The following is a 20977-nucleotide window of genomic DNA, read 5'->3' on the forward strand; positions in this document are numbered from 1 at the left end:
ATTATACATACATGACAGGAGAGTTAGTCTCATCGTTCTAATAATTCACATTTAAAATATAACATCACAAATGTTTATAGCTTAGAAAAGGAAATTAGGGAGAGATCTAATGTTTTTTTTTAAAGATTTTATTTATTTATTCATGAGAGAGAGAGAGGCAGGCAGGGGGAGAAGCAGGCTCCCTGCAGTGCAGGGATGGTGTAGGAAGCCCGAAACAAGACTTAATCTCAGGACGCTGGGATCATGACCTGAGCAGAAGGCAGACACTTAACCGACTGAGCCACCCAGGCACCCCGAGACCTAATGTCTTATATCTTCATTCAAAACCATCATCTAATTACCACAAAGTAGTGAAGTTCCACTTCTGCTGGCTGGCCTTTATCTACCTTGAGCTGAGTTTTATTTACAAAATTAGGATAATTGTCCTACCTATCTCACAAAAACTGTCCTTGTGTCACACCAAGCTGCAGGATAATCAGAAGAGATAATGTGACTAAAGAAATACCTTGAAAACTAATGCCCAACATTGGTTGATGGTATGTCATTACCGTTCTTTACATGTAACAACATGTAGGACTGTAATATTTTTTTCTTATTATGAACCCATTCATCCCTGGAAGAAAAAGTTGGTAACAAGAAATTGATATGACTACGGGATAACTGGCAAAGCCTCTCAAGGCTTCACTGTTAACACTTAGTATTTGCTGAGTACGGGATGTCCTCAAGTTACAAAGGTTCCATAAATCCAAACCACTATCCTTGCCTCAGCCCCCTCCATTTCCTCCCTCTTTGCTCTTATAGGAACTGGGGTGGGGGTGCAGATTTGAGAGAACCAGGAAGTTCAGAAGTAGAAGAAAATGTGAAGAGAAGTGAAACACCACAGAGCATGCCTACTCACCATCCCTATCACCATCTAAACCTTTTGCTGATACTACATAGCAGCTGTAGACATCTCTCTGTGCTGGGAAATAAGGCAAAGGTTAAAAGTCAACAGCCAAGAGCTATGACCTGAAACAAAATAGGGATAGTAAAGTTCACCTAAAGGAAAAAAGACTGATCTCAGTCATTAGCCTTAATCTCCAAAGCCAACCCAATAAAGATAAAATACCAATTGCAAAATATTGACAAACCTACTCACTTTCACTCACAAATGTACCAGTATTATCAAGCTACCTGTTTATTCATTCTGCTCACCTATCTTCCACTAACGCAATAAACCTACCCCCACCTGCCATGCTAACCAATTCAACTTACCAACACATTCCCTATACCCTATTTAACCAATCTTTCCCTAACTCTTCCCAACGACCCACCCATTATATTTCAGCCACCAGGGTCCCTTCTCAGTCCTAAGGCACAATAAGTTATTATATCTAGTGAATCTCTGTACTAACAACATTGGGTAAGCAAAGGAGAAAGATGGGGGTAAATGGGGGTGGAACTGGGGCTGAAGAAATGTTCAAATGTTCAAACAACCCGCCACTTCATTTTGACCCGAGTAGATAAGTACATTTTAAAAGAATTTTTAAACACACAAATTATTAATAGTACTGCTAATACTCAAAAAGATGATTCCCCCAGTCTCCCAATTTAAACAGACCTTCAGGAACAAATTTAAAAGAGAACTATGGATATTAAGTTCATCCATGGCGAGTTTTTCTAGTTCAAGAGCAATGCCAAAAAAAAAAAAAAAAAAAAAACACTCCCACCTCTTCTCTTGAGACTACTTAGTAACCAGGATGCTTGCTTCTGAGAAAGTGGGTTTGAATACAGCTCTACATTCTATTTATTGGTTCTCTAGAAAGTCTGACCTGTGCTTCACAAGAATGCCCACAGTTCAATGAGTTTGTACTGGAACAGTCTATGACTATTAGTAGTGCTCAAGTAGGTTTTACACAGGTATGGCTTGCTCTGTACAGGCTGCCTACTGGAAAATATTAAGGTTTTCTGTCAGAAGTTTGAAGTTTCCAAAAATTTTATGCTTCATGCTTTTAAAAACAAAACAAAACACAATTATTTATCTTCCCCCTTACCCCCCCCCTTTCTATATAAAAACGTTCAGGATTAGGGCCCTGTGGAGAAAGTAAAACTTTCACTGCCCCTAAATCTATTGGTGCAACTAAAATAAAGTTCTCCTTTGAGCATTATCAGACTTTAACCACAGTTTTGATTTGGATATAGTCTTAAAATGAAGCCATTCAAATCAGGATTTCGACAAAAATTCAAACCAGGAAGATTTAATCATTTCACAAACTTACAATCTAATACATAATTTTCTAGTTCAACAAGATAAACATGTTTTGAAAACTAGAAAAAAAAATCTTAAGACTGAAATTCTACTTTGACTTTTAAAAAGCCATTACTTATGTATGGAAAGGGATGCCAACATTGGCTAAATCATTAGCAGATTAACCATGTCCAATTCAGTTAACCCAAAAGATTAATTGTGCATATTTAACACAAACACTAATACATAAACCAACAGTTTATAAATCCTAAATATTTCTTCAATATCCTTTTTTTTTTTAAAGTAAACTCTACCCAATGTGGGGCTTGAACTCATGACCCCAAGATCAAGAGTTACACGTTTTAGCAACTAAGCCAGACAGATGCCACTTCAATATCCTTATTTTTAGCAAGACAAGTAAACATTTATAATTCAAAACTATTTTATGTATATGAATTCTGAAGTTTTTAAGAGATGAAAAATGCACTTGTCAAGTAAATAGAAAGGCTTATAATAATGATCCACACAACCATTCAGTCTTTACCTTTCCTTTCCTGTTTATTTGAAGGCTGCAAAAGAAAGGCAACGTTTCCTATTAAATTCCTAAACATTTTCTCGAATTAGAATGAATTAACCTAAGGGCCCTTCTTTCTATAACGTACAGAAATCATTTTTGTTAGAAGCCAGACAACTTATTTGGTAGCTGCTGATGAATCAAGGTGCTTTTAAGCTGCATCAGCTAGTTTCTGATGATACTGAGTCTAAAATCACATTTGCAAATATTATTTCTTAAATGGTCAAATGGTCACTCTTGATCTTGAAATTTGTTCTAGCTGATATTACAAAAGGATGGCCACTGGATGTCAGTGATGCAATGTATTCAATCTTCAAGACAATGACTAACAATGGAATGGGAACACTAGTGTGAGGAACTGTTGCCTAAATGCCTTCTTGTTAAATTCTGTATGCTTAAAATGTTTGGAGACAAAACGGTTTTGTGGACTTAAAACTAATTGACCCTGATGGAATGCCAAACTGTAAACTGCCAGACGGCTGCAGCTGGTAATAAAATGCTAAAACCTGAAGAGCTTTAGCAGAACCTGATTATATGGTAATCCCAGTATCTGAGACAAGGCAAAGGAGCTAGAAGAATAACTGATAGGCTGGTTGCTATGGTAACCAAGATACATTTGTATACTGACTGGGGAAAAACATTGGGGTTGCCATCAGGTATGAGGCCCATGTTATGTTTCATGTGCTTTTTCCTCAATTTTGAATCACGAGATGACAAACTAACACAAAGACCACTCGGTTTGAAATAAGAGAATGGGGTTCTGCTCTGAAGAGTAAGGAAAGCACCCAATTAAAGGTGTAGCTGTTTAGCTGCATAATATCCCACAGCTAAAAGAGAACAGACCTTGCGAACGTTTGTAGAAATTAGTTCAGTTCTGGGTAGAAAAACAGAAATGTAGGTTATTTATCAATTCAAGTTAGTTATCAGGAAGACATCATAAAGTACTTATAATTTTTGTTAAATTTTGTTTGAGGTATTTCTTATGGGCTATTAATCTCTTACAAAAAGGATTATTTAATTCACACTGTGTAGGTGTGAATCTAAAACAATACTAAATGGTGTGCTTTGTTTTATCTCAGTTATCTACACTCCAGGAAGCAGCCGTATAACCTGGTCTCTATAGTGGCTGCTGGGGCTACCTTCACCACCTCTACCTCAATCATCACACCCCCAACAACCAAACCCATCCTCCACCTACACTACCCCAGGAAGTAATTACCAGAATTGCATGCAGAGTATGAGGAAACAAACAGCGTCTTTAAGGGGCTTGCCTGGCAAATTCACCTGACTTTGTCAAAGTTAAAACAATGAAAGAACACACGGATGGTTGTGTAATGTAAAGGTTACAGAGTAAGTCTCAAATACCAACCATTAGAAACTATTTTCTGTTCTGTAGGCCCACCATTGAACTGTCAAGATCCTATAACTATATAGGTTTTTAACATTTTAAAAATCAAATTTTATCTACTCTATTTTATGCAGTAGGTTATCACAAGAACCGAGTAAAATCTTCAGTTTACAGGAGTTTGTACAGATTCAAATTGAGCCCCCAAACTGCCATACTAATACGGACTGTCCTACCTCCACGAATCACCAATTGACAGTTGGAGGACACTCAATTGAGAGCCTGAATTTACCTTATATGTAGGTTTCCCCCCAACTTCGACATGATGTTATGTGGGTGTGATAAACAGCTTTTACAAATATATTTCTATCAATCCACAAAGCCAAAAGCAATCAACAATAATCCAGGATTTATAAATATAATCTGATTAAATGCCAACACATGAACAGCCATTTTAAGGAATCTTTCCTAAAGTAACCCATATTGCACAAATGTTTTTTTATTGAAACTTGTATCAATATTCACTTCCGAGGGAAACGTTTCTAATGCTAAGTTTTCAACAAAGGCAGCTATGCAACTTTTTGCTTTCAGATTGAACCAATTCTCCGGGACAGTCTGATCTCAGTTCTCATGACTTAAAAATCAAGATTTCACCATTACTCCAATCTAAAATGACAGACTATTGGGGGGCCTGGCTGGCTCAGTTGGTAGAGCATGTAACTCTTGATCTCAGGGTCGTGAGTTCAAGCCCCATGTTGGACACAGAGCTTACTGTAAAAAAAAAAAAAATGACAGACTGGGATTCATACTAACTAGACTCCTGAAACTGAACTAAATAACAATCACTGTTCTTAAATCAACTATTCTGTCACTGGTTTTCATCCTGATTTGGTGAAAATTAGTGGGCAAAATTTAGACTCCTAGAGAGAACAGTCCATGTCCTCTGACAGCAACAAAACAGAATCATGTTAGATAGAAGACCATCTTAAGCTCCCCACTAACAGAAAAAAACAAAAAACAAAAAAAAGATCCCCACTAACAGGGTAAGTGCCAGTAACCTAGAGCAGGGATAGCTAGCAATACTTTCCCTCCTTCCAGAGAAAAGGCAGCATGGCATAAAAAAGGAATCAGGAGACTTAGGTTCTAGTTTCAAGTCTGCCACTAATCAGCAATGTGTTGACTTCCCCTCTGAGCCTAGGTTTCTCTTTCAGTTAAATGGGAGGGCTGGGCTGAATGATCTCTGATTTTCCTCTCTAAAAATGTCACCATTCTATCCATCCTTTGAGGGCCTCAAAAATATTTTGGTTGCCACTAAAAAAATAAAGAATGCTCAAAATGTTACATTTATTTTTATAACATATTCTCACTGCCAGCTTTTAGTATGTTTATATATAATCCACACAAACTAGCAGGAGCATTCATCTCATATATAATTTACACAGTAAACATTTAATTTAAAATCTAAAGGTCTTGGACACCTGAGTGGCTCAGTCAGTTGAGCGTCTGCCTTTGGCTCAGGTCGTGACCCCAGGGTTCTGGGATCGAGTCCTGCCTGAGGCTCCTTTCTTAGTGGGGAGTCTGCTTCTCCCTCGGCCTGGCGCTCCCCCTGCTTGTGCTCTCTCTTTCACTTTCTGACAAATAAATCAATAAAATCTAAAAAAAAAAAATCTATAGGTCTAGGGGCACCTGGGTGGTTAAGTGATCTTGGGGTCCTGGGACTGGGTCCCCACATGGAACTCCCTGCTCAGCGGGGAGTTTGCTTCTCCTTCCCCCTCTGCCCCTCTCCTGGGCGTATGCATGTGCACTCTCTCCCTCTTAAATAAATAAAATCTTTAAAAACTTTTTAAAAATAAAAATAAAATAAAACAAAATCTCTGGATCTTAAAAAAACAAAAAAATAAAATCTATGGGTCCTGAATCATGTACCAAATACCATCACGCTTGTTAAACTAAAAACTAAAAAAAAGGGTGCCTAGGTGGTTCAATCAGTTAAGCGGCTGCCTTCAGCTCAGGTCATGATCCCAGGGTTCTGGGATTGAGCGGGCTCCTAGCTCAGTGGGGAGCCTGCTTCTCCCTCTTCCCCTGCTTGTGCTCTCTCTCTCTCAAATAAATAAATAAAATTTTTAAAAACTTAAAAAAATAAAAACTAAAAAAAAAAATCATGGAAAGATTTCCCAAGAACAAAAGCTTATCAATAAAAGCACACTATTAAACCTCAACATGAGAGACTTTTAGAGTTGGAAGAGATGTCAGAGTGTAATCTCAATTTAAAGATGAGGAAATGAAATGACTCAGAGTCCAGGGCTTTTTTCTACTATACCACACTTCCTCCTCCCTTTGCTGCTTTATCAGAAGACAGCATAGTAACAAAAAGAATGCTAGATGGTGAAACTGACCTGGATTCTAGTCCTAATTGCCATTAATTTGCTGTGGCACCTTGAACAAGTCACTTTCCCTCTTTAGGCTTTGGTTTTCACAACAATTTATATGCAGAAATTTAACCAGATGTCCCTTCTAGCTGTAACATGCTATGATCTTATTAAATTCCTATCAGACAGGATGACCCTCTTTGGTCCCCTCCCTCTTTGGGAGGTTTGTACTCTCACTCAACATCGCTCAATAAACTTTGCTTCGCTGTCCACAAAAAAAAAAAATTCCTGACAAAATAAAATAAACATTCCTGAAAGAGAAAAGTGCGAATTTCTAGCCAAGAGAACTGAAAAGTGGGCTGCTAGTTTTAAATAGATGCATCAGTTCAATTCAGCAAGCTGGTCCTAAAGCATTTTACTCCAGAATCTCTACACACAAATGCATACACACAGTGTGGGACAGCTATGATGTACTGGAAAAAAAAAAAAAACACTGGACTAGGAGTCTGAAGAACTGGCTTCAAATCCCAGTTCTTTCACTTACAAGCTGTCTCATAGGCCAATTCATTACCCTCTCTGAGCCAAAGGTTCCTCATATGTAAAAATGGAAAAAACAAGGGAATCTGACCTAAAATACAAATCAAAATAAGGCATCATAAATGTGGTATAAGGGGCACCTGGGTGGCTCAGTCAGTTAAGTGTCTGCCTTCAGCTCAAGTCATGATCCCAGGGTCCTGGGATTGAGTCTCGAATCTGGCTCCCTGCTCAGCAGGAAGCCTGCTTCTCCCTTTCCCTCTCCCTCTCCCCCTGCTGGTGCTCTCTTGCGCTCTCTCTCTCAAATAAATAATAAATAAAAATCATTTAAAAAATTAAAAAAAAATAAACGTGGTAATATTGCAAAGCTGGGCGATTGGAGAAATTGCTGCCACTGTGGAAAAGTCGGCTGTACTGGAATCAAGGCTTTCTATTAAAAAACTGGGTTGATTTTAAACTTTCAAAGAGGAGAACAACAAAGCTGAAGACACCACTGGAGGGCAACAGAAGAAAAAAATCAATTTCAGGAAATGGATTGCATATTTGGATTCTGATTAACAAAATATATATAGGAGATAACTCTCACTTGCCTATGGAGTTTACTACAATTTGATGAAATGGTCTGTGTACTGCGGCACACCCAACAGCAAGGAACATTTCTTAAAGTTTGCAAACTAAGTCTGTTAACCTCTTAGAGTTTGTAATGGTGTGCCACTCCAATTCATATCAAGGAACAGAAGATATTTCTGATGACCAGATATCTAGTGATACCATCTGTTTCCACAAATCAAGATTTCTCACTGCATTTCTCTTCACGGTACCTTATGCAAAAGACAAAACCCCTCACAAAGGACGGAGGAAATGTTAATGATGCCAACCTTTTTCAGTCCTCCCAGTACTGCTAGTTCTTTTCAGATGCAATTCTCCAGATGAATCTAATTCTCCTCCAACCCCCACCCCCCAATAATACAGAATGGAGCCATGAAATTCACAGACTGACACTACAGCTTTACCCACAGAGCTCAACACAATTAGTATTTGGAGAGGTTATTGGAGAGGCTGGAGAGGTCAGTTAAAATTAGAAGACTGGGTCCCAAGAGACGTTTTTACTTTTCACCTACTATCAAAGGATCAAAGTGCTTGAGAAGCTCCATTATCCCAAAAGGCAAGAAGTGATTCTATCAATTCTATCAAAATGACTCATCGGGTTTAAATAAGTTAAATAGCTCCAAGTTCTGCATACTTCCTCCCAAAGTAACCACTGTGTGAAGTTAAATTTATTAATTTCGAGAAAGGAAGAAGGGAATAGACATTTGGGTTCTTTCTCTGTGCCAAGTACTAAGCTAGTCAATATACCCTCCTGAGATAACTGTCCCTCAAAATTAAATGTTTCATTCACTGAAAAAGAACAATATTCACATATTTCTAAACTGATTATGATCATATACATAGATTGTTATTTCCTTCCCCCACTCCACATACACACACTCAAAAGCAGTAAACGACTAGGTCTGTCATTTAACCTAAACTGACAGTTCACTACTTTGAGGGGAAAACCACAAAAACAAAATTTAATTTCAAGGGAATCAATCTATTTGGAAATCCAAAACTATTTTCAATCCTCTACCATCTAGCTATGAACTTGTTTCAGATCCTGAACTTGAAGGAGACTCAGTGCCACCTCAAGATTGGCCACTGCCACCCAAAAATCTCATAATAGTAATAGGAAGGTGGTGGAAACACATCTGCGATCTACGAACATACACTTCTTTCTGATTTTGCTGCTGTAACTTTTTCGGTATATGTTATATATAAAATATATTGGGCTTTAGAATGACTTCTAGAAAGTACAGATAACTTTATTTGCATCAAACACGGTATTTCTTCTAGGGGGTAAGTTTGGGAATTGAAGGCAGTTGAACTCCTGTAACCGTATTAGTGTCTACTTACATTAACATACAAATTTTACCAATCCTCCAGTCCTTACAGCATGAAAATATACTTCACTGCCTCTACTTCCACACAAGTTCGTAGAACAGTTCGCAAAATAGCTTTAAATCCTGTTTCAATTTTGAAAAGTGGCGGAGTGGGTAAGTACAAGTCCCAGTCAAGCGAAGCATTCCAACTACTGCACTTCCTTACTCAGAATCTGTCATACTAATCATCACTAAAACATCTTGCAGAATTAGATAAATAACACAAAGCTGTGGCTCTCCTTCCAACCACCAGATTACTCAGCATTTGTTTGTATCTCTGTAGTTGGTTATGTACAATTGAGTCCGGCTACGCTTTTAAGACGGCGTTCTCCCTAATGGTAAGGATCTTGTCTTCGATTTCCTTTGCCTCACCGTTAAGGTGCTATTTTAATAAAACACTGTTGATCTAGATAAGAGTACATCAGCTAGAGGACTTTCCTAAGTAAAATACCCAACCATTCCCCCGCTCGTTTTCTTTCTGTGCAACGAAGAGGACGGCAGAGAGTTACAGCTACCTCTGAAACGAATCGGTAAGTTAGCGGCAAAAGAAAAAACCCAATGGGAAATGCAATTTCTCCTGTTACTGCTCCTTTAATCTGTGGTCCCCAGGGCCAAAAACGGATGTTTCAGAAGGTAAAGCGCTGAACCCCACAAATACAAATAGCCGGCTCTCGGGCACCTAAGCTTTGCCACCTCGAAGGAAGCTGGACAAGACGAGAAAGGGGCTCCTTAGCTCCAGGGACCGCTCACCAGGGAAAGGAGGGGGTTTGGCCGAGGTGGGCGATTCCCCCTTCTCGCGACTCCCTCTGAAGTGCCGGAGTGAGACACAGAGGAGCAGCGGTGGCGGACACAACGGGACCTGGGAGGGGTGCCAGGGGAAGGCACAGGGGAAGCCGGGGGACTGGAGCGCCCGGCTTCTGGGCCATAGCTCCAGTTACTTACCCTACAGGGTAGCCGCCCCCTAGGTGCACATCTTCAGGGGCATCAAAGAATTCCTCGGTGTCGCTTTCCGACGCCATTTATAGGACACACCCGCGGGTGAGGGGGCCGGCGCCGCCTGGAAGGAGGGTGACTTTCGTCTCCTCCTCGTCGTCCTCCACCCCGGCGAGACCGTGGGGAGGTGGGTCCCGGGCGAGGATAGGGACGAGGCAGACGATCTAGAGTGAGGAGCCGGTAAGGGGCAGGCGGCCGCCGTCAGCTGCCGGGCTGCGGGAATGACCGGCCGAGCGGCAGCCTGAGGAAGCGGCGGTGGGTCCACGGACTGTTGCAGCCACCGCTCCCGGCGATAGGTGTACACGGAGAGCGAGAGAAGAGGCGGTGGCTCTCTGTGGGGGAGGGCGGGCGCGCCGACGACAGCAGCTCCAATTTCTCCCGCAGCAGCAATTACAGCAGCTGGGAGAGCCAGTTGCCCGCAAAATACGAACCCGCACCTAACCTCGCGAGATTTCGGGAGAGGCCGGTTAAAGCGTGGGCGGGGCGACGAGGAGGCGGGGGCGTTTCCAGAGCGGCAGCGCTCTGATTTCTTCTACCCGAGAGGCCTATCAAAACGGCGCAAGCGCGTTGAGGGCGTTCGGTGAAGGCCGGAAGTAGCCGAGGAGGGTGGAGCCTACAACCTGCGCAGGATCGGCGAGGTGCCTTAGATCTGAGCGAGCGAGCACGACGTAGGTGGGGTCTGGCAGATCGTCTTAGCCTCTAACTCTGCAGTTCCGAAGAGAGGCGCTTCAGAGGGGTGGTTTTGAGTCTGCTTTTTTTCCCTTGAGAGGAAATGCTGTCGGGTAGCATTGGCAGTGTGGTTTAGATTTATTCACGTCGTTTTAATTAATCCAAGCCCGAATATCCCACCCTAGGGCATAGGCAGGTCCACCTCCCCCAGCGTTATGGGAATACCTCGCCCTATTTACTACGGGATCTCAATAATTGAGATCCCTAGATACAGTCCTGCCGGCCAGAGGGTGGGGTCCTTGAGAGAGAGACGTGGGGAGTGTGCCAGTTCCATGAAGTAATGATGGATTTATTGCCGGAGCGGAGCCAGCATAAGGCCTCCAGTTACTCTTTTCTCTACAAATATTTGTGGCTGCCCACACTTAATGTGAGAGAAATTCTTACAGACTGGCCAAGATGTGGATCAGTCAATGGTAAATATATATTGAACAGATACCGTTGGAGAGCTAAGAGTAGTAACTTAATTCTGACCCTCGATTGCCCAATGTCCAGTGATGAAAATAGAAAGTACTCTTTGAAAGACCAAGATGTTCTTTCTTACCGGATCATTGACCACCAAAGTGATAACATTGACTCTATGATCGCTGAAACACATTTGTTTCCCATTGACGTCCTGACAGGAGGGCTCTCAGGACTGTTTGCTCAGCCTCAACTACTGTTCAAGATGGCAGCAGGAAAGACTGGATTGGGTCTGGGCGCTTGGTTTTAGAGGCTAAATTGAAGTTCTAAATTTCTCCTTGTAAAGCAACCGGGAAAAGACCTGGCGTTGTCTGGTGTACTTGAGTAAAACCAAATGCCATATACTGTAACTTCTGTAACATCCCAGAGAATTCAGGGGAAACACTGCATGTTTAAATATGGTAATATTTTTTTGCAGCAAACCATTTGATTACTCATATGGAGTAAATGAATAGCAGTGAATAGCCTCATTCAGTTCAGGTCAGAAAGTAATGCCAAATAAGTTTAGATTAGATCAATTTGACTGTCGAATAAGTTACTAACAATACAAAACAAAATTTTTAGTTTCCAGAGCTTTTTGGATTTCAAAATTGCAGACAAGGGATTTCTGGGTCCTTGTGTCCTTTTGTCACAATCTAGTAATTATTAGCTTTTATGTGTTTTAACCATGTTAATTTCCCAGGTATAAAACTACGTCCAATACTAACCTTTTGTTGCTCACTAGGAAAGATATGCTTTTTTTCCTTATGGATTATGGAAAGATAAAAGTAAACAAACTACCTGAATTTATTCTCTTCCTAGTCATCTAATAGTGAATTTATGTTTGCCTTAAAAATTAAGTTTGGTGTTGGGGTGCGTGACTGGTTCAGTTGGCAGAACATGTGGCTCTTGATCTTGGGGCCCTGAGTTTGAGCCCCATGGTGGGCGTAGAGAGTATTTAAAAAGAAAAAAGAAAGATGAAAAAGATAATTTAGTTCCTGTCTTCCAGGAGCTCACCATCTAGCAACAGACCCAAACATGGATTCCTAATTTGGTGCCTTTTTTTTTTTTCACAATACCATATCACCTTTCTTGGATTTTTTTTTCTCTCTTGGACCTTTTAAGTTACCTTAAACATTATGCTTAGAAAAAAATCAAAGTGAAGAAATGATAAGCTGAAAACATTTTAGAGCTATTAAAGTTGTCTGTTTAAATGCTTTTATCAGTTATGTGAGAAATTTCTGATAACATCAAAACACATGGGTACTACATGTCATAATTTTTTTAAAAGATTTATTTATATATATAGAGAGAGAAAGAGCACAAGTTGAGGGAGGGGCAGGGGCTGGCCGTGTGACTTGATCCATAACCCTGAGATTATGACCTGAGCCCAAAACAACAGTTGGATGCTCAACCCACTGAGCCACCCAGGCACCCTCATATTTTTTTTTTAAGATTTGATTTTTAAAGAATCTCTACACCCAACGTGGGGCTTGAACTCACAACCCTGAGATCAAGAGTCACACTCTCCACCAACTGAGCCAGCCAGCCACCTCCCCCACCCCATGTCATCATATTTTTTAAAAAGATTTTATTTATTTGACAGAGAGAGACAGCGATAGAGGGGACACAAGCAAGGGGAGTGTGAGAGGGAGAAGCAGGCTTCCCATGGAGCAGGGAGCCTGATGTGGGGCTCGATCCCAGGACCCTGGGATCATAACCTGAGCCAAAGGCAGACGTTCAATGGCTGAGCCACCCAGGCGCCCCCGGTGTCATCATTTTTAAAGATGTTTTGCCTGAATCATCTAAAGTTTTAAAGCAGCAGGTCTCAGGTTTAGTCCAAGGGAATAGTTTTAAAGATTTTCTCCTTATTAGAAATGAAACTTTTTAATCAACCCTGATTTCAGGCAAACGTCTACTTATAATAAAAAGAATAACTGCTCCAGTTGAAGCAGGAATAGTTCAGGTCCCTGAGGGTCCAGAGACTGCCCCAAGGCACCGTGAAAAAAAATTGGAGGCTGTTGGTCCAAAGCAGGGGTTGGCAAATTATGGTACAGTGGACAAATCTGTCCCACTGTCTGTTTGTGTAAATACAGCAATTTCCCCCTTATCTATGGTTTCGCTTTCTACAGTTTCAGTTGCCCAAGATCAGCTGTGGTTCAGAAGCAGATGCTCCTCCTTCTGATGTGTCATCTAACAGGACATCAGAACACCTACATCATTTACCTCCCTTTATCTCATCACATAGGCATTTTATCGTTTCATATCACCACAAGAGGAAGGGTGAGTAGAGTGCAATAAGATATTCTGAGATAGACCACATTCACGAAACTTTTATTACTGCATATTGTTATAATTATTCTCCTGCATTATTATTGTTGTTAATCTTCTACTGAGCCTAATTTATAAATTAAACTTTATCATAGGTATGTGTGTATAGGAAAAAAACGGTGTATATATAGGGTTCAGTACTATCTGTAGTTTCAGGCACTGCGCGGTTCAGTTTTACTGGGGGTCCTGGGACATATTCCTCATGGATAAAGGACTACTGTAAAGTTTTATTGGAACAGAGCCAGGCCTAGTTGTCTATGTATTGTATGTCTGCTTTTACGGTTGAGTGATTGGGACAGGGACTGTATGGCCCACAAAACCTAAAATATTTACCACTAGGCTCTTTACAGAAAATTTCGCCCACCTTTGGTCCATAGGATACTACTTTCTAGGGTACCGCAGCACTCAAAGTACATGCATATTAAATGGTTATTTGAATTAGTTTCACAACAGAATTGTATAATGCCACAAAATCATACATATAGATAAGAATGAGGATAAAAACTTTTCCCACCCGGCTCATTCCTAGTGGCTTTAAAAACTACCCAGGTCTAAGGCTAAAGTGGGTTTAAGGGAACTTTTTCTGTCTCCTTATCTGCACAGCATAAACCCTACTTAGGAGTTACAAAGGCGAGAAGTCACAGTCAGTGTATGGAACAATTTGTCTGTGGGATGCTCGCTCTCTTCACTTGGCAAGAATAATACAAACTGGCAGTCTACTTGGAGCTGATTTTGCTCCAACCTCAAGGGTAATCACTGGGAACATCAGTGACAATAGCGTCACGGGTGTAGGCTTTTGTTACAAGCAAGGGCTAAAGTGATAACTCAGGGAAAAACTTTTTATATACGGGGCTAGATGATTTGAGAACAATATTGACATGAACTGATTTAATATTGCAATCACTGTGAGAGTTTTTATGGATTTTCAAGTACCAGAATCCATAAAAGACAATCATTCTGAAACTGGCCACAATTTCTCAGGACCAAGCTAAAATTCTGTGATCATCAACCTTCAATTATGTTTGAAAGGGGGGCGCTTGGGTGGCCCAGTGGGGCACCTGGGTGGCTCAGTGGGGCGCCTGGGTGGCTCAGTCGTTAAGCGTCTGCCTTCGGCTCAGGGCTTGATCGAGCCCCACTTCTTCCTCTCCCACTCCCCCTGCTTGTGTTCCCTCTCTCGCTGGCTGTCTCTCTGTCAAATAAATAAATAAATAAAATCTTAAAAAAAATTATGTTTGAAAGGTCAGCTGTGTTCCAGATTATGATGGTAAATATTCAAAAAATGTTTTCAGTTTGGCTTTGGAATCTTTATATCTTTTTTCAGTCTATACCACCTTCTTAATGATGTTTTCTTGGTGTTAATATTAAAATGAATTTTCAATCTCTGAGCACACAAGAACTGAAAGTAGAGAAAGAGAGTCTAGAAATGTGTTAAGAGATGCAGAAAAAAAAAAAGAGAAATGCAGAAAAGCCAGCTTGGGATTTAAATTGTCTTACTATTATGTAATGGAATACTAAGTAGCATGTATTACTCTTCGGGACTCTGGAATAAAACTAACTGGGATTCTCTTAAAACAAAACAACAAAAAAAGGAATTTATTCATTGGCATAATCCAATGTAGACTGCTTTAACACTTGTCTGTTCCTTTGTGATTAATATATTAGAGAAGAATCTGAGTATAAAGCGAAGTTTGCGTGTGCTTCAGTGTGATTTTTGTCAGCCAGAAGCACTAGGTAAAAGCAGGAAAGTACACCCAGCTGAATCAAGTCACAGAGGAATGCAGAAAATACACAGCTATCTACCTCAGACAACCACCAGCTACCTCAGTTCATTGTCTGTGTTTTGAGTCACATCCGTCCATATCTAAGCGTTAGAACTTTCCTTCAGAGTCTGATTTCAGATAACCCTCCTTCTACCACTTCACAATAACTCACCAGCTACAACCCCTCTGATACTCATTTCCACAAGCAAACTTCAGGTCTTTTTAAAATAAAGTGCCCTATTTGTTTCATTATATGTTTGTTTCATAACCATTTAATAGGTGTAAAACTCTGCCACTACCATTTTTATTAGGTTTGTATGTTTTTGTGTATGTGTCACCGAAAAGGTTTTCGGTTTGGGTTTTTTGGGTTTTTTTAGAGCAGTTAGGTGTTATTCAGTTTTCAGAAACACATATTTTCTTGGTATGTTTTTTAAAAATTGTTTTATTTGAGTATAGTTAACATACAGTGTTACGTTCGTTTCAGGTGTACAATATAGTGACTTCACATCTCTATACACAAACGTTTTTTAAAAATATTTTTTAATTATTGAGAGAGAGTGTGAGAGAGAAAGAGAACGAGCAGGGGGGAGGAGCAGAGGGAGAGGGAGAAGCAGACTCCCCGCTGAGCAGGGAGCCCGAAGTGGGGCTCTATCCCAGGACCCCAAGATCATGATCTGAGCTAAAGGCAGACGTTTAACCACCTGAGCCACCCAGGCACCCTGTCTATACACAAAGTTTTTGAGTGTTTTACTCCTAGCCGCATAGTCCACATAAACCTTGGGGTTTTTACTGAACAACTTTGTGTAGTGGAGTGATTTTTAGAAAAGCATATGTCACCACATGGCAGCTCTGACTGTAGTCCAGATGAAGTAGCTTTAGGTATGGCTGGATCCAGGGTCCAGTATATCAATACTCTCTCTTCTTGCCCATCTCTCATCTTTGCTTATCCCTGCTTCTTTTTGTGATGTGGCTTCAATTTTCCTACCACAGACAGCTTCCTTCTTGAAGTTAATGAAGAAGGCAGCAGGCAACTTTAGTTTATAATGTCCTAATAATTCTCAATTCCAAAGGAAGTGAGACTTTTTTTTGTCCCAGTGGTCATATAGTAAGTCTCAGAGATGACGTTGATTGGCCTTAGGAAATTCCTGCAGCTAAGGGCATAGAGAACTCTTATTTGTCAGGCCTAGGCCAGCTGATTGCCTACTACTCACCAAGCGGAGAGAGACTACTGTGAGTATATTTCTCGCTAGGACCACATGGAATATGCAATGGTTGTTTTTTTCCAAAAGAGGGTTACTAGCAGACAGAAACAATGTGCTAACCACAGTTATTAATGTTTCAGTCTCTGTGCTCATTGACATGACAAAAGCTCACGATGTGTTAAATGAAAACAGATGTTATGAAATACTGCATGTGGACTAATCCCATTTATGTAAAATCATTTATCTATGTATATGTGTATATAAGCATAGAGAATTCTGGAAGAATATTCAGAAATGATTGATGATGATGGTCTTTGGCTGCTGATTAAAATAATAAGAGATGTGTGCCTTATTTATACCTTCATATAATGATTGTGTTTCCTACAGTGAATGTATATTACTTTTTATTTTTTTATTTTTTAAGATTTTACTTTTAAGTAATCTCTACACCCAGTGTGGGGCTTGAGCTCATGACCTGAAGATCAAGTCACATGCTGTACTGACTGAGCCAGCCAGGACACCCATACCCAATCTACTTTTTTGTTCTTTTTTTTCCCAATCCACTTTTTGATAAGTGTTAACAAATTTCTTCATTGAATTTGGCCCAAATCTGTGTTTGTTTGTTTGTTTCTTTCTTTCTTTCTTTCTTTCTTTTTTTAAGATTTTATATATTGATTTGACAGGGAGGGCGAGAGAACACAAGCAGAGGGAACAGTAGAGGCAGAGAAAGAAGCAGACTCCTCACTGAGCTGGGAGCCCAATGTGGGGCTCAATCCCAGGACCCTCAGATCGTGACCTGAGCTGAAGGCAGATGCTTAACTGACTGAGCCACCCAGGTGCCCCGCAAATTTGTGTTTCTAATTTACATGTACTGGTTATAATTCTGGTTACTAAATCTATACAAAACCTTTAATCTATTTAAAGGTGGTTATCAGTCCTCTTTATTATTTTTTACTTTGAGAATATACATTGATGTGTTTACACTAAATATGTTCAGAGACAAAGACAAATGGGAATTTCAAATGCACAAATGTACATTAAATAAGTATGGGATAATATGTGTACATACTAAACATGTCTACCCATGTATAGGGTACCTGCCTAACGGTATGCTCTCCGTGTGTACCTAGTAATACTATATTACATTAGAATAACTCTTTATACTTTCTGAGATAGTTTCACACCTCTTATGTCATTCAATGACAATAAAATAATAATAATTGCTCTCATTAAGTTAGTTCTAGGTACTTTATTAAGTACTTTGGGTATATTATTTCAGTTAACCCATATAATATATGAGGAATATAGTATTTTATAAGTAGGGAAACAGATTTAGAACAGTTAAGTAACTTGCCCAAAGTTTTAAGGTTGAATTTAGTGGTCAAGATTTGAGCCTAAGGTCACATTTTTATTTTATTTTATTTTATTCATTATCTCCCCAGAGTTTGCTGTAGTTTTACTAGCCTGTAGCAACTGAGCCATGTTAACGAGTGAAGTGTCAGAAATGATAATCTTACAACAAAAAAATTAAAGCAATTAGTTGATAGGTCTTTTTTTTCATTTTGTAATGATATTCTTTTTTTTTTTTTAATAATGATTTTTTATTATATTATGTTAGTCACCATGTAATGATATTCTTAATCTAAATGGATACATCTCAACATTGGGGGTTGTGGGGGCGCCTGGGTGGCTCAGTCGTTAAGCGTCTGCCTTCGGCTCAGGGCGTGATCCTGGCGTTCTGGGATCGAGCCCCGCATCAGGCTCCTCCGCTGGGAGCCTGCTTCTTCCTCTCCCACTCCCCGTGCTTGTGTTCCCTCTCTCGCTGGCTGTCTCTCTCTCTCTCAAATAAATAAATAAAATCTTAAAAAACAAAAACAAAAACAAAAAAACATTGGGGATTGTGGTACGCAGAATTTTAAGATAGACCCCAAGATTTCCTAGCTCCTAGTGAACCCACCCTTCCTCCCAGTTATTCAATTCAACACTAATCTAGGTGCTGCTAGGAAGGGATTTTGCAGATGTCATTAAAGCCCCAAACCAGTTGACTTTAAGATAGGGAGATTATACAGGTGGATTTGACCTAATCACATGAGCCCTGTAAAAGCCGAGTTTTCTCTGGCTGGTGGGGAAGAGGAAGTCCAAGCAACCGCACTCTGTCTGGCTGAGAAGAAAGCAAACATGCCGTGAACTGCTGATGAGGTGTGGAATGTGGCCTCTAGGAACTGAGAATGTCCCCTTGCTGATAGGAGGGAATTGGAGCCCTCCGTCTTGTGGTTGCAAGGAGCTGAATTCTGCCAACAGTCTGAACAAGCTGGGAAAGGGACCGCAAGCTCCATATGAGAATGCAGCCTGGCCAACACCTTTATTTCAGCCTTGAGAGACCTTGAGCAGAGCCTGGCCACACTGTCCCCAGACTTCTGATTTACAGAACTGTGAGATAACAAATTTGTATTTTTTAAAGCCATAACTTTTGGGTAATTTGTTATGAAGCAATAAAAACGATTACAGGGAGGGCCACCTGGCTGGCTCAGTCGGTAGAGCATGTGACTCTTGATCTCAGGGTTGTGAGCTCAAGCCCTACGTTGGGCGTAGAGATTACTTAAAAAAAAAAAAGACACCAAAAAACTATTACAGGGATAAATATCCCTATCCTCCCTCTGCCTGTTAAGAATGACAGATCTAGGGGCACTAAGCTGGCTCAATCAGCAGAGCATGCAACTCTTGGTCTCCGAGTTTTAAATTCAAGCCCCATATTGGGAGCAGAGATTACTTAAATATAAAATCTTAAAAAAAAAAAAAAGGACAACAGATCTAAGTAGGTCATGGTTAAGCAAGTGTAATAGGTCAACAGATGCTGTTTGCCTTCTGAAGTCCTTGAGTGCACTTGGGAATAAATGTAACACTGGAGTGAACATTAAGGTATAATGTAACAGAAGAGAAAAACAGTGAATTTAGAAAAAATAACCCAACATGCATTTACAATATGAAAGAAGTATTTTGCTTCACATACACTCACACACAGACTATGCCCCAAATTCAACTCCGTTTGCAAAATCTCTGAAGTTTAGTAATCCTGCTACCTGTGTGATATTAGGGACTGTCTGATCCCCTGCTTGCTTCTGTGGTCTTTTACCTTCGAGCGAACCTGCTTGCATTCAGAATTTGGGTTGAGTTTTAATGTTAATCTTACTACCGACCTTCCAGTATTGTTACCCAGCTTCACTGTGGTTGCTTGATCATTCATTCATTCATTCAACAGATGTTTATGAAGGGCTTACTACGTACCAGGCATTGTGCCATGTGGTGGGTTGACAATGGTATGGCCTAGTCCTTCTGAGACTTATTTAAGCAACTACACTAATTGTCCTTTACTCCTTTTGGGGATGAGACATGACTGGGTACCTCATGTGGGCAAGTGAAGGGTTGGCATTAGCCTAATAAGTTTAGTAGCTAGAGTAAGGCTGCTACCTAAATGTGGCCTAAATCTGAGGATTTTTTTATTTCACTACTTTTGGAACATCCTTAGCCATTATCTTTAGATATTGTCTCTCTCTTCTTTTTTTTTTAATTAAAAAAAATCTCAAAAAAAAATTTCTACACCCAATGTGGGGCTTGAACTCATGACCCCCAAGATCAGGAGTCGCATGCTGTACCGACTGAGCCAGCCAGGTGCCGCATCTTTCTTATTTTCTTTAATATTTCCTTCTAGAATTCCCATTAGATGCATGTCGGTCCTTCTCATTATATCCTTTAACCTTCATATTTTTCCTTGTGTGTATGTGATGCTTATTTGTGAGAACACCTTCACTGGACCCTTCTCTTTGGAGATTCTTTGAGACCTGGGTTTAAAGTGAATTCTTCCGGAAAAGAGTTGCACTTACTCCTATGAGTCACCTGGAAATCCAGTTGGCCCTTGAACAACGTGGGAGTCAGGGATACTAAGCCCCCATGCAGTCAAAATCTCTATAACTTTTGCCTCCCCGAAAAATTAACTACTAATAGGTTACTGTTGGCCGAAAGTCTTACTGATACCATTAAACAGCCAGTTAACACATATTTTGTATGTGATATGTATTATATGTATTATATACTGTATTTTACAGTAAAGTAAGTTAGAGAAAAGACAGTGTTATTAAGAAAATCCTAAGAGGGGTGCCTGGCTGGCTTAGTCAGTAGAGCACATGATTCTTGGTCTCAGGGTCATGAGTTCAAAGCCCCACGTTGGGTGTAGAGCTTACTTAAAAAAAAATCGTAAGGAAGAGAAAATACATTTAGAGTACTATATTGTGGGGTGCCTGGGTGGCACAGCGATTAAGCGTCTGCCTTCAGCTCAGGGCGTGATCCCGGCGTTATGGGATCGAGCCCCACATCAGGCTCCTCCGCTATGAGCCTGCTTCTTCCTCTCCCACTCCCCCTGCTTGTGTTCCCTCTCTCGCTGGCTGTCTCTATCTCTGTCGAATAAATAAATGAAATCTTAAAAAAAAAAAAAAAGAGTACTA

At 40.3% G+C, this 20977-nt stretch overlaps 2 protein-coding genes across 3 annotated transcripts in view; one reads left to right on the plus strand and one right to left on the minus strand.

The window, feature by feature from the left end:
* The window catches only part of WDR44 (WD repeat domain 44), an 84731-nt gene extending 74282 nt beyond the window's left edge, over window positions 1–10449 (minus strand). For both annotated transcript variants that reach the window (XM_087859925.1, XM_045804928.2), the window contains exon 1: window positions 9968–10449. In XM_087859925.1, the coding sequence (XP_087716051.1) occupies window positions 9968–10044 (77 nt within the window). In that variant the 5' untranslated portion in view covers window positions 10045–10449. The remainder of the gene's footprint in view (window positions 1–9967) is intronic.
* A 154-nt stretch (window positions 10450–10603) lies between these two features.
* LOC148106877 (uncharacterized) overlaps window positions 10604–20977 on the plus strand; it is a 51283-nt gene continuing 40909 nt past the window's right edge. Inside the window, exons 1-2 of the mRNA XM_087859695.1 lie at window positions 10604–10690; window positions 13318–13468. Of these exons, the coding sequence (XP_087715821.1) occupies window positions 13355–13468 (114 nt within the window). The 5' untranslated portion in view covers window positions 10604–10690; window positions 13318–13354. The remainder of the gene's footprint in view (window positions 10691–13317; window positions 13469–20977) is intronic.

This window comes from Ursus americanus, chromosome X, assembly GCF_024610735.1.
Source record: "Ursus americanus isolate L20-20 chromosome X, mUrsAme1.1.p, whole genome shotgun sequence".
Classification (NCBI taxonomy): domain Eukaryota; kingdom Metazoa; phylum Chordata; class Mammalia; order Carnivora; family Ursidae; genus Ursus; species Ursus americanus.